We start from the raw sequence: 13225 nt of genomic DNA on the forward strand, positions 1-13225 counted from the left end.
AGCGTATCAAGATTTGCAGTTTCTATTTTTTTACCATGTAAAAACAATACCAGTTTGATATTTTACTTGGAAAAAAACTGCTTATTGGCAGCAACACCCAACGATATCAGAAAACTGTGGCAATTCAACCATACGAAGAGTCCATTTCAAAATTCCATTAGGTACAACCTTGTTCTTACCTATCACACACACTCTTTGAAATAATAATTTAATATGCGACTGCTGTTCATATTATGTTTGATCCAATATTTCACAGGAATTAAATTTTCGAAATTTCAATGCCAAATTCAGACCAAAAAATCAGTCCCGACTCCCGATGCCACACTTTTTTCGTTTGTTAGCTCTCAGCTTTATTTAGCTCTAGAAAACCACAAACACTTTGTTGGCCAAGAAGAAACAGCAGAAGATGTGAAGTGAAGTAACATCGAAACTTTTTTTTCACTTCGAAACTATGATGGGAAAAGATGAATTCATATTCTCATACAGTGAAGCTTTTGTATTACGGATACCAACAAGAGCAAACGATTTGTCCGTTAATAGACGAATGTTCCTATTAGAGTGTTTCTTTGTAAGAAATAAAAAAGAACACTATCTTCATCTTAGTTAAATTTTCAGCTGTAATATAAGAAGTGGTATTATTATTATCATTGATGATATTTACCAACCGAGTTGAATGTTCTGCTTCGGTGTCATGAGTCATATCATGGATTATTAATCATATCACGAATTTATACGGTGTGGAATAAAATGATTTTCATCTTTGCATTACCCTTGTAAAAATACGAAATGCCCCTCTACAAAAAAAGAAAGCCTAACCTCAAAATATATATCCAAATTCCAAATGTGATTTATTGCGAAGGGATGATACGAATGCAAAGTTGAGATTGAAATTAAAAAGGAACTAACAAAAGCAAGTCACAGCTAGTGTTGAAAGTGGCCACCAACGTTTGTTAATTCAATTTTGTAAATTGCAAGAATTGTCGATTCGATTGATGACATTTATTGACAGAACTAATAGTTCGGCACTTCAAAAAAAAAGTAGAGCGGTGCAAAAATTCCAAAACAAACAAGACGAAAATCATTTTGTTGCACACTGTATTATTTGCTTTTTGATAACTGTATCTCTTGGAACCGACTACTGAAATGCTACCTTATATCAGCGTCATCTCCCCGGCGATTAGTGATCCTTTTTTTCAGCTTATAATCCGGCAATTTGCCGAAATATTTTCAAATGTCAAATTTGAGAGATATCGTTATTGCTATAGAAACGGACAAAAATAACATAAATACGCCTTTTTTTAATGTGATAATTGACATAAACATATGCGTAGTCGCTTATTTGACACAATTTATTAATACATAAAGCGATGTCAAGTCGTTGTTAAAGTTAACATAATGTCAAGCGATCTGATTGGAGGATATTTAACATTTTATTTGAATCAGCCAATCAAATGGGCGGATTTCCGACTTGACGCGTTGTTAGCTGACGTGATGTTAACTAAGACCCGGTTGTATAAAGCGATGTCAATTCGTTGTTAAAGTTAACATACTGTCAAGCGATCTGATTGGGGGATATTTAACATTGAATTTGAATCAGCCAATCAAATGGACGGATTTCCGACTTGACGCGTTGTTAGCTGACACGATGTTAACTAAGCGTTATGCAACCGGGCATAAGTTAACTAACAACCGGGCCAAAATGTCAAAATGACCTTTTGTACGCCAATGTGTTAATTAAGATATCCGGTTTGCCAAAGTAATTTTTGAAAAATGTTCCAAACTTAAGAAAAAAGGCACATTAATTTATACAGGGTGTCCCAAAAATGGCGTACTAACGGTGCACTACGGTGTAGAAGAGACTACCGTAAACGTCAGAAAAATGTTTAAAAAATTCTATTGGACTTATTTGCTGATTTGGCGGTCTTTGAAAGTGGCTCTTAACAGATAAATTATTTCAAAATATATGTATTAAATTGTCATGACAGCTACCTCTAATCGTACATATTATCATAAAGTACAATATTACTCACTACCAATATCTAATCCTGCATAATAGAGAATTTAGAAGCTTTGGAAATCGAAAAAATTATTTTAAATCCACTACGGTAACATTGCATGGTGATGTTGTACGAGTACATCTTTGTTTACATTGTATTACCGTTAATAATAATAAAAATTTATTTTTTTGTCTGAAAATTTTTTTCCATATTTTTTTCGTGTACATTTAAACATCCTCGATACGGTAGTAAGTAGTTAGTACGCCATTTTTGGGACCCCCTGTATATGCCGTTCACGATTATTTTAAACACGCAGGAGGCCGCGATATTTTTTTGTTAGATTGGCGTCAGGTCCTGTCATATGACGTTTCGTTTTTAAATATTCGCATTGTTGTCAATTCCGTCATTAATTTAGTTAATAAGAATTTACCCAGAACTGCCCTACAAATATGTATGTTTCATTTCAATTCGTACTATCCCACCTCCACCCGGCGGCACGGCAATTTTGCCGGAGTACATACACTATTACGGAAAAAAAAAACTATCCCACCTCCACCCGGCGGCACGGCAATTTTGCCGGAGTACATACACTATTACGGATATTACTATCAAGTAATAGTGCAGTGCTTATCAACATAATTACCGGCGTCTCGCCTCCGCATTTTGACTTTTTTGTGTATTATGTTCTGTGTCAATTGCAATTTTACGATTATTGTTCCTAATGCGTTCAGTTATTTAAAAAATGTAACAACTTGGGAGCAGTGTTCGGTTGAATTATAACCTAAAATAGATTTATTAAGACAAATCACAATACTGCCAACTAAAATGTCAGATTTTCATAGATAGTCCGAATTTGAAATAATCGTGAATGGTCATTCGGTATTATCGGTGTGATATCCTCAGCCAATTAATTAAAATCGTGACACATGAATTATATTGTCTTGAAACACAGAACTTCAACAAAATTACAACTTCTTCTTTAACTTCAGTTTCCTTATTTTTCAATTTTCTAGAGGTGGAGAAAGTCCGTTGTTACTGCCAAATCTTCATTAGCCATTAAAGCTAGTGTGACACGATACTAAATTTCACAGAAAATTCTGTAAAAATGACAAAGACAGACTATAATCCTGATCGTTCATTGGTCCTGATCGAGGGTCTCTCTCATTTTGTAACAAATTTTCTACAAAATTTAGCATCGTGTCAAACAGCCTTTACACAACACGAAGCGTGTTACGTACGTAACTAAATTAACAAATTTCCTTTAACATCTTTTAGATTACAGTAACCAAAGAAAATGAAGATTTCTGCTGAAACTTTTCGTCGTGCTTTCCATAATTAGGACGTCAATATATTTTGGACAATACCATTTTCGTTTCCAATCGGTTACGTTGTCCACAAAGAAAATGTTTCTGTTCTTGCGCCGTATTTTCGTGCTACTATTCAGTAATAATTTCTTGACTCAGCCAAACTTTTCTACTGAATTTTGAGACTTGGAAAATTCTCTACTTTCAGTCTGCGAAAACATCTAGACTTGGAGCAGTAGCCAAGTAGACAAGATTTTTTTTTTCACTTAACAAATTTGCACACAACATTACTGTCCAAATTCTTTTCAATTTTAGCACAAGTTTTCTGCTTTTGAAGGCATGATAAAAATGTCTTGTCATGAGGTGCGTAATTTTTTACGATGTCTGGAATTTTTTGAACCCAGCTCCGCACATTTTCATTGTCGACGCTCGCTGATTCACCACAAATTGTTTTAAAAGAAATTTTGTGACGTGTTCAGAATGTTTCCCAGTCAATCTTTGAAGCTTGAAAGTTTTCGTCTTTTAATTCACTTACAACTTTCTTTGTCCTTTCTTTTACTTTTGGTGCGTTGATGAGATGGATGTTAGACTGAAATCCTGTAAACCACTCAGACATGACCTTGTCACGTTACACCATGCAAAATTTTGAAAGTTCTCACTCGCTGGCTATTCTAATAAAATGTTGTCACTTTCTTTGCACCCAACTTTTCTTCCACTTGTTTAATTAAACAAGTCGTGGCTATTTATCGTCACTAATTAATAATATTGGAATTAACCTACCCTCTTGTCTTAAAACATAAAATGCAAATATTTTCAAAGAAATTAAGTAAACAAAAATTTTTTCAAGAGTTCTTCAAAGGTCTCGTTCGATGATCATTTCCGGTGAATTACGATAAAGAGTATCAAACAAAAGAGATTCAGAAACTTGTAGTAAAGGTAACAATTAGAAGACGTTTTAGTGTCCATAACCGAATTGCAGAGTCCGTAATGATTTTTTTAAGTTTATGCATTTCTTATGCAATTTGTTCACAATAGGGTGTCCGTAATTGGAGGTTTTGTACGCCTCTGTGCAGCCTCGATAAGTTAATTGAAAGAAGACACTGACCTAAGGTGATAACAAGCGCATCCGGATTGAAGCTCGTATTAACATCGGAACGTGTGCAGCATCCTAATAAGTCTTTTATCCGAGGAAATGCTCGCATCACGCATCTCACAACACGACAGATCAAACACATCTCTCGTTTTTTACCCTCGCTGCGCATCGATCATTTGGCGAAGACGCCTGCTCTGTCGGAGCGGGGTCGTTGCGCCGGAGGGTCGTAAATAAAAACTTTAATATTTAATCGCCATTTGGCACGACACTGCGGTCTTAGACAACAGATGCCGATTGATTTGTGTTATTTGACGGAGAATAAACCTCGTTAGGTGGGTCGGAGCCCTTCTTTGTCCGGTTTCTAATCCGTCCATCCTCAATATCCTTGTTTGGATATCGGACGTGCACATCGCACCAGCACCATGCTCTGCATGCTAGAATATATCAACACCGCTTCATGTCAAGAGCAGAGGTCGAGATTTCTTCTCCGGCCACGGTCGAAGAAAAGCGCAGAAAATCGCGGAGACCGGTTCGCAACGCCTGGATTCTTTCCCGACAAAAATGTCTTGCATAAAGGTGGCAACCTCGCCACATTTACATTTATATTAGAAGTCAAAGTTAGTCATTTTTGAGTTGTCAGGAGGCGCTGCCATCAAGTGGAAGATTCTGGTGACAATTTCGGCACCGGAAGTTGTGCGGGGAAAGTGGCGGAAATATGTAAATTTGTTCACGCATCGAATAATAATCGGAGCGACTTTGACCGGTCAGGTGAAGAGTACGGGCGAAGGTTCGTATCGTAATGTTTAATTTTGCGTCGTGATGAAAAATCGGACGTGGCGTCCTCCACTAACGGAAAAGTTAAATTGGGAACGCAAGCCTTCACGGCTCATAGAGCACCGAATCCAATCACAGACAAGAAAGGAAGCGTTAATTAAATGTAAAGCTGAGCCCCATCATGCAGCCTAATTGTTAGATCTGCGATCGGAGCAGAGATACTGTCGCACCGTTAATTAGTCACTTTCTTTCGCCTGAAAAAGCGCTCGTCGCGATTTATGAAATCGCTCTTCAAAAAACTGACTAAATTGATTACCGGTGAGACGCTGGGAAGCACGCTTGATCGGTCAACATTTCGAAATCGTTTAAATCTGAAAATTTGCATGGTTTTTGCGAGAAATGTGTATGTAAAGTGGGTGCCAAATGAGCGACTTTGTTCGCGGATTAGCGTTATGGACACGGTGAATTCAGTTTTTGGCTAAACAACGATTCGCATTGTTACAGGTATCGATTACATGAGCAGGAACAACTTCCTCGGAGAGCTAGACAATGGGGTTGTTCTGTGCCACTTGGCCCAAGTGATATGCGATAAGGCCAAGTACGCCGTCGATACAGGTCACGCCAAAGGCGTAAGTAATCGAATTTTTTCCACGTTATCCAATTAGTAAACATGTTTTCGGTCCGCAGCCTGTGCCAATTGTTAGGGGAAAATGCTTCGAGAAAGCGATGCGCAGGAGTTTCTTCTCGAGAGACAACATGGAAAACTTCATCAAGTTTTGTAGGTCTTTGGGCGTCCACGAAAATTTGTTGTTCGAGAGCGACGACCTAGGTAAGTTTTGTAAAGAGGGCTAAGACAACAGTACAAATAATCATTCGGTTAGTCATGCACAACCAGCCCCGCAACGTGATCCTGTGCCTCCTCGAGGTAGCCCGCCTTGCCACCCGCTACGGCGTCGAACCGCCCGGCCTCATCCAACTCGAGAAAGAAATCGCCGAGGAGGAGCAAAACAACTCCACGGACTCGGCCTTGAGTTCGCTCTTGTCCTGGCAATTCCAAGCCTCGCCGCCCCGACACGATCCGTCCGACCTGAAAATGCGCCACAGCAGCTCAGCAAATGCCATATCTTCAGCCGCCTCCTACGACAGGTGGAACACCGGACCCCACGTCGTCCTCATCCCCGACCACCCCAAAACTGATAAGCTGTCGCTGACGACCGGAGTGTCTCCCAGCGGCGCCAGCGACGGCGTTCCAAGCGACAACACCGAAGACGAGTGGTCCAGAGGGAGCGGCGAAGATCCCGACTTGGAGATCGATACGGGGATCAGAGGAGGTGGTGGCGGCGGGGACGCCACCACCGAACTCGACAGGAAAGTGCAACTGGCGGCGCGACTCATGCAGAGGAATTGCAACTGCGCCAACGGGAAGTGTTCGAGGTTGAACGTGAAGAAGGTGGGCGAGGGGAAATACAACATCGCCGGTAAAAATGTGTTTATTAGGGTGAGTATTCGGCGCGGTGCGTTGGGATTTGTGTGCATGGAGTTGTTTCAGTTACTCAAAGGTCGTCACATGATGGTGCGCGTGGGAGGAGGCTGGGACACGCTGGATCACTTCCTGTTGCGTCACGATCCCTGTCAGGTGAAAATTGTATCCAGAGATAGTCCAGACAGACCCGCTAGTGCTTCCAAATTTTTACACATTCGAGCCAAGTATCGTAGTCCACCGCCACGTGAATCAGTTATACGTTAAAACACATTATCAGTGCACTAATAAACTCGTTTTTAGTGAATATTTCTACCGTTTTTTACACCAAGAGTTCAAATGTTTATTTCGTTAGATTAAGTTTGTAGTGTAAGAAGTACGCTAAGTACGTTGAATAAAAATACTAATTTTAATTTTTACAGTAAAGTTGTATTTTATTTTAATTTTTTGTATATATTTTTCTACTATTAAAACACTGCATACTCGTAGAGTCGTCTTTTATTTGCAGTTTTTTCTAGTACATCATGGCACAAAAGCTTAGACTTTTGCAATTTTTATTAGCAACTGAACAAATCAGAATTTGTGTTATAGACCATTTCATTCAAACATTTAAGCGTCTCGGTGTCCAATGTATCGTGAGAAAAATGGAGTGTGATGTGAAAAATCAACTGCCAAATGAAATGATCTATGTATAAACCTCTTTCAAACTTCAGTGCTGCTATTCAGATTGTTGTGTAGTAGTTGTATATTATGCGACATAATTTTGAAACATTTTTTAGGAGCACGAAAAGGAGATAAAGCCAAGATACTTCCCACGTCAGCGAATTCAGAAAGTACCAAATTTCTCTAAGAAATTTACATACTATTCCAGATTTTCAAAACTAGTGAGACCTGGGGAGACTGCAGTGTAAGACCTGGGGAGACTGCAGTGTAAGAACTACATAAAATATAAATCTATATTTGAGTCGTAAAAATTTAAAAACGCAATACATAAAAACTCGGAGCTTAAATACTACACAATTTCGCTGTATTACTTTAAAAATGCTTTGGTTCATAGTTGTAATGGAGTTGCGCAATAAATATTTTCCAACTACACAGATAAAGCACAAACCTACCTAATTTGTTAAAAATTATCTACTAAAATAAAATGAATAGATATAAAACGTTAAAAAATTGCGTAGTCGTAATAAATATTTTAAAATGTAAAAACAAATCGATTTATTATTTCTTTTTACTTTTACCCAGAGTCAGAGTGTGGTGACTCGACCCCATTTGTTGGTACTGAGCTTTGCGTCTGTTGAACTCCACGATTTCGTCCTCGAGTTTCTTGCGACTGTCTTCAATTTTCTTCTTTTCGTCCGTGTGATCCTTCTTCAGCTTGTCAAACTTGGCGTGCAACTGAAACCGCACAATAAAACCCTACTTCGACCGGACTTTTTAAATTCCCTTACCTCTTTTTCTGCCTCTTTTAATTCCGCCTCCTTCTCCTTGACCCGTACCACGAACATCTGTCTCATCTCATCCTCCTTCTGCTGCAATTCCTGTAAATGATTCGACCTTTTCGCCTCAAATGTCTGCTGAAAACTGATGGGCTTGTTGTCAGCGTCCACGTCGCTGAAACCCATCTGCTCCAATCGCTTCTTCCTGTAAAGCTCGTAGTGACGGCAGTGTGTCTTTTCCCGCATGTCCTCCATGTTCGTCCTGATCAACATCTCCCTCAACTTGACGAAATCGCAATGAGATTCGTTTTCGACTTGAACCGTCCCCCACGGGTACTGCCGCGCTCGCACCATCTTGTTGCCGACACGCACGAAATCGGTACTACCGATCACCGCGAATGGTACGTGAGAATTCATCGAGGTGTTCACTTCCGAAACGGACTCATCATCCACTGGGAACTCGTAGATGTGAACACCGTTATTTTGCAGTTCTGCAACGATCTTCGATTTGAATTTTTGGAGCTCTGTCTTAGAAATGGTGTCGGCTTTGGCGATTATCGGAATAACGTTGACTTTCTGATCGAGTTTTTTCATGCAAACCAAGTCTATGGATTTTAACCCATGACCGGTGGGACATATGAAATACAGACACGCGTGAATTCGAGAGTCATGGTATGCTGAGAGAGAGCGTTTTATTTTCAGTTCTTCTTGGAGATAATTTTCGAATTGAGCGTCGATGTAGTCAACAATTGCTTTGAAACTGTCCTCTTTGTTGATTTGGTCACCGTAGCCCACAGTGTCCACGATTGTCAATTTAAGTCTGACGTTGCTTTCTTGCAACTCGTAAGTGTGCGCTTTTAGTTTTACTGTAGGCAAAGTATGGGGGCTTGGGATAGATTCAAAGTTTGTGTTGAATAAAGAATCCATCAACGTAGACTTGCCCAGTCCAGTTTCACCTGATTAACGCGTATAAGGTAATGGAATGTGACGCTTTTGGCGGGCTACTCACCTATGCACATGATATTGAATACGAAGCCGTTTTGGACGCTTTTGGAGACCAGCTGGTCTGGCAAACTATCGAATCCGACATGCCCCGACAAAATTAAGTTTCTGAGTTGGTTATCCATCTAAGAATTATAAAATTACGTGAAACAAACGTTTTTATTGTCAACTAAGAGGGAAAAGACAACGCCCTCCAAAATTTTATTTACATCCCCACGAGTGAAATCCTGAAGCTTGACGATTAGTCGAGTCAACCCCAATAAAATTAACACCAAAAACACGCGGAAAGTATTAAATTATGTAAATTGTACTTACAGGAGGTATTTCTACGTCCACTGGTGCCATTGTTAACCGTTAATTTGTTTATAATTTGAGTCACGAACTGACACAAGACACAAGTAAACACCGACAACACATGAACATCCAATGAGCGTAGCGCATCGCTATGACTTTACGTGCTGTCTTTTAAACCGACAATACCAACATTGAAGTTTTGCATGTCCCTGAGAAACTTCAAATACTTTACAGCCCTTTCACAATGGCGTTAACGTTACGTCGATGTTAAAACGTTAATGTTAACGTTAGATCTAATTACATGTATTTCAGTACTTTTTATAAATTATTTCCGTTGGCTAATGTTAGAATGTAACGTTAAGAATCCAGAATATTTCTAGAACTAACGTTAACGCTAACAATATCATGCAACATTAATTTTCATCATAACGTCATTGTGAACGTCCACAATGAAATACATGTAATTTTGAATTTCTAGATCTAACGTTAACATTAACGTTTTAACATCGACGTAACGTTAACGCCATTGTGTATGGGCCTTTACTGCTAATCATTTAAATTTAAAATAACGAACACTGTGCTATGATTTCTTTAAAGATTAAAAAACGTTTTTTTTTATTATACCTGAATCATAATCCCTGTTTTTGACACTAAAATGCGTGCGAAAAAGGGCTTTAAAACACTAAAGCTTTAAGGGTTGCTTAGGTATAAACAACAAATTCATCTACATTTTGAACAATGATAAACAGACATTTATACACAATTTATGACAGCAACAAAACAACAACAATTGACCATTTCTATATCAACGATTAATGACACAGATTACTTCGAAAAAGGTATTTCAATTTACTTTTTTTGTTATAATTTTCAGATTGTAGTGCAGGTATAATAAAAAAATAACGTATGATACACGTTTATAAGGGCCTTTAAAGCACTTGCGACGTTAACTACTCTTCGCACTCTTCGCGCGTGCTTTAAAGGCTTCCTTATAAACTTGTATCATAATATACTTATACTATTTATGAGTTACTAATTTTTTAACAATACACAGCAGTAATTACTAGAGCTTGCGGTTATCGATAAAGTCGGAATCTATATTTTATTTTCAAACAAACGTCAACGTTATCAACTCTGTGACAAATTTTGTGGTTATATGGATTTACTCAGACTTACAAAATCACGGCTTTTTGTTTATTATCTAATTCGATTGTAATCCGCATTATCTGAGGTGTCTATTGTCACCTTGTCCTTCACAGTGTTTGGTGAAGTGTATCGTTCCAGTGTCGTGTTGGTGTATTTAAGCTGAAGCCCCTCGTCTCCATTCTCACAAAAATGAACAAAGTCAAAGATGTCGTCATCAAACCGCTCGATAAGTCGATTTACTTGCAGCCCCACACAATGCATTTCACCCAGAACGGGTTGAAGCGCACGTGGGACCTTCTGGAAGTGCACGACAGTGTCGCGATTCTTCTCCACAACATCCAACGAAACACTCTGATATTTGTTAAACAGTTCCGTCCCCCAGTGTATTACGGCAGCATTCCTGAAGAAGACCGCAAAAATGAGATCGACGTGAATAAGTACCCCCCTGATTTGGGTGTCACGCTAGAATTGTGTGCAGGGCTTGTCGACAAAGATTCATCATTAGTGCAAATTGCTAAAGAGGAAGTTTTAGAAGAATGCGGTTATGACGTTCCTCTTTCAAGTTTGATTAAAATTGGATCATATAGGTCAGGGGTGGGTACTCTAGGGAGTTTACAGACTGCATACTATTGTGAAGTGAGTGATGAGATGAAGGTGTCACAAGGAGGGGGTGTTGGGGATGAGATTATTGATGTGGTGGAAATGACAGTGCCTGAAGTTAAGGAATATGTAAGGCAGGATAAACTTCCAAGTCCTCCGAGTTTTCTGTTTGCCATATATTGGTTTTTGTTGAATAAAGTGAAATAATCGTTTGTTGTAAATTTTAGAATTTAATGTTATATTTAATGTTGTTAAATAAAATTTTTCGTGTATTTTATTATGGCTAAATGCCCAAATAAACGGTCAGTGTGAAAAAAAAACAGAATACGTAAAAAAAACTGAAAAGAGTAATGTGTTTTTGTTTCTGTAATTTGTGATTTTTAAATGTCATGATGGTATTGTGTATAATTATAATTAATGTAGATGCATTTGCGAGTAAATATTTAAACAATTCCTTACTTGTTAATATTGACGTTTTTCCAGTGTTTTGGTTAAATATTTCTTAAAAATATTATTGGTGTAAAATCTTCATTTCAGTTGGTTTTTTAATTTCAGAATGCATGCATTAATTTACTTCTACGTCGACCTAATTTCTTGTTTTTTCCTGATTAGTATGATTAGACTTTTAATGCAGTTTACAGCGTTTTTTTTTTTTCGAAAATTCTGTTATTGGAGGTTCCAGAAGAATTTTTGCAAGTTATCGATCTCTGGTCCATTTATTTCGTTGTTAAATAATTTTATACGAAAATATTTTCAAGACTAAATTTATCAATTCATTTTAACGTAATGTGGCGCAAGTCCCCAGAAAAGTCCGGGTTTTCCGGTAATTCATTGGCATGAACGTAGTTGCGATGACGTTTGTTGACGTTATCCAACGCCTATAAGAACGTGCAAGTGAAGTTAGTCTCAGAAGATAAAACATACGACAGGTGAACTTAACCCTACATTAATCCTTATCGCAGGAATAGTTTTGCTCGATAAGTAGCATATTATATTATTTCTGTCGTTGTTTTTCGTTTACAGCAAAAAGATGAGTCATTTTATGTCTCCCATGCCTAGTCGTGAATTTTTATGGGACGTTTTTCAAAGGTACATGATTCGTAATTACTCGTTATCTTGTCAAACAATTTCGTAATTTCTAGAGTGGACCGCGACAGAAGCGGTTACATTAACGCCGACGAACTGCAGTCGGCGCTTTCCAACGGTACTTGGAGTCCCTTCAACCCCGAAACTGTCCGACTGATGATAGGTATGTTCTATTGCAACAAGTTGCCAACACTATTTTACTATCCAATTCTAGGAATGTTTGATCGCCACAATCGAGGTCAAGTGAGTTTTGAAGATTTCGGCGCTTTGTGGAAGTACGTCACAGACTGGCAGAACTGTTTCCGATCGTTCGACCGAGACAGCTCAGGCAACATCGATAAGCCAGAACTGAAAACAGCTCTGACTACTTTCGGGTATCGTTTGTCAGAAGGCCTCATTGATACGTTAATCAGAAAGTTTGACAGACACGGAAATGGGACGATTTTATTCGACGATTTCATCCAATGCTGTATTATCTTATATGTACATATTATAAAATTTTGTCAAATGTGGATAATAATAATTTGGTTTTAGACGCTCACGGCATCATTCAGACAATACGATACTGACCAAGATGGAGTGATCACCATCCACTATGAGCAATTCTTGAGCATGGTATTTAGCTTGAAAATTTAAACTGTATGCCTGTCAAGTGTGTGAAATCCTGTTTCAGGCGACATTCCTTGTCATACCCAAATCTTAAGGTGCCACAAAATTTTCAGTTTCAAAAAGTATTCATTACGCTTTTCTCTGTTAAGACAATATCAATGTTCATACGTTAATCTTTAGTACATTCACATTTAAATATCAAGCTTAGATATGTTAGGTGTAATATGCTTCTTTACTACTCTTAATAAATATATTATCAATAAGTGATTCACGTCTTATGTATTTTTGTATGTTTATCTATTTTATGGATTAAAATGTTACAATAAAACAAAGTGTTTTTGTTAGGAGCGAAGTCCTCAAGAACAGGTAAGTATAGGTATTCCAAGTATGCATGTGCTGAG

General features: G+C 38.2%; 4 protein-coding genes across 6 annotated transcripts in view; 3 read left to right on the forward strand and 1 right to left on the reverse strand.

The window, feature by feature from the left end:
- Nucleotides 1-7136, forward strand: part of LOC138133897 (growth arrest-specific protein 2-like) — a 46381-nt gene extending 39245 nt beyond the window's left edge. Inside the window, exons 3-6 of the mRNA XM_069051906.1 lie at nt 5673-5797; nt 5856-5997; nt 6050-6666; nt 6718-7136. Of these exons, the coding sequence (XP_068908007.1) occupies nt 5673-5797; nt 5856-5997; nt 6050-6666; nt 6718-6915 (1082 nt within the window). The 3' untranslated portion in view covers nt 6916-7136. The remainder of the gene's footprint in view (nt 1-5672; nt 5798-5855; nt 5998-6049; nt 6667-6717) is intronic.
- A 454-nt stretch (nt 7137-7590) lies between these two features.
- Septin2 (septin 2) lies at nt 7591-9564 on the reverse strand. Its single transcript, XM_069051907.1, has 4 exons — nt 9405-9564; nt 9097-9214; nt 8100-9043; nt 7591-8046 (listed from the first exon to the last, which is right to left on the reverse strand). Exons 1-4 carry the CDS (start codon nt 9432-9434, stop codon nt 7870-7872), a joined length of 1269 nt encoding a protein of 422 aa, XP_068908008.1. The 5' UTR covers nt 9435-9564; the 3' UTR covers nt 7591-7869.
- An 892-nt stretch (nt 9565-10456) lies between these two features.
- Nucleotides 10457-11582, forward strand: LOC138133899 (uridine diphosphate glucose pyrophosphatase NUDT14-like). The gene has a single exon (XM_069051908.1). It carries the CDS (start codon nt 10719-10721, stop codon nt 11334-11336), a length of 618 nt encoding a protein of 205 aa, XP_068908009.1. The 5' UTR covers nt 10457-10718; the 3' UTR covers nt 11337-11582.
- Nucleotides 11583-11933: 351 nt separating this feature from the next.
- On the forward strand, nt 11934-13091 carry Alg-2 (Apoptosis-linked gene-2). 3 transcript variants are annotated; one of them, XM_069051910.1, is made up of 5 exons: nt 12020-12218; nt 12272-12378; nt 12430-12698; nt 12750-12830; nt 12889-13091. In XM_069051910.1, exons 1-5 carry the CDS (start codon nt 12160-12162, stop codon nt 12916-12918), a joined length of 546 nt encoding a protein of 181 aa, XP_068908011.1. In that variant the 5' UTR covers nt 12020-12159; the 3' UTR covers nt 12919-13091. The 3 variants fall into 3 exon arrangements, with proteins under 3 accessions (XP_068908010.1, XP_068908011.1, XP_068908012.1); XM_069051909.1 differs by having other exon boundaries at nt 11934-12058; nt 12153-12218; nt 12272-12698; nt 12750-13091; XM_069051911.1 differs by having other exon boundaries at nt 12022-12218; nt 12750-13091.
- Nucleotides 13092-13225: the final 134 nt, after the last annotated feature.

Source organism: Tenebrio molitor, chromosome 6, assembly GCF_963966145.1.
Source record: "Tenebrio molitor chromosome 6, icTenMoli1.1, whole genome shotgun sequence".
Taxonomy (NCBI): domain Eukaryota; kingdom Metazoa; phylum Arthropoda; class Insecta; order Coleoptera; family Tenebrionidae; genus Tenebrio; species Tenebrio molitor.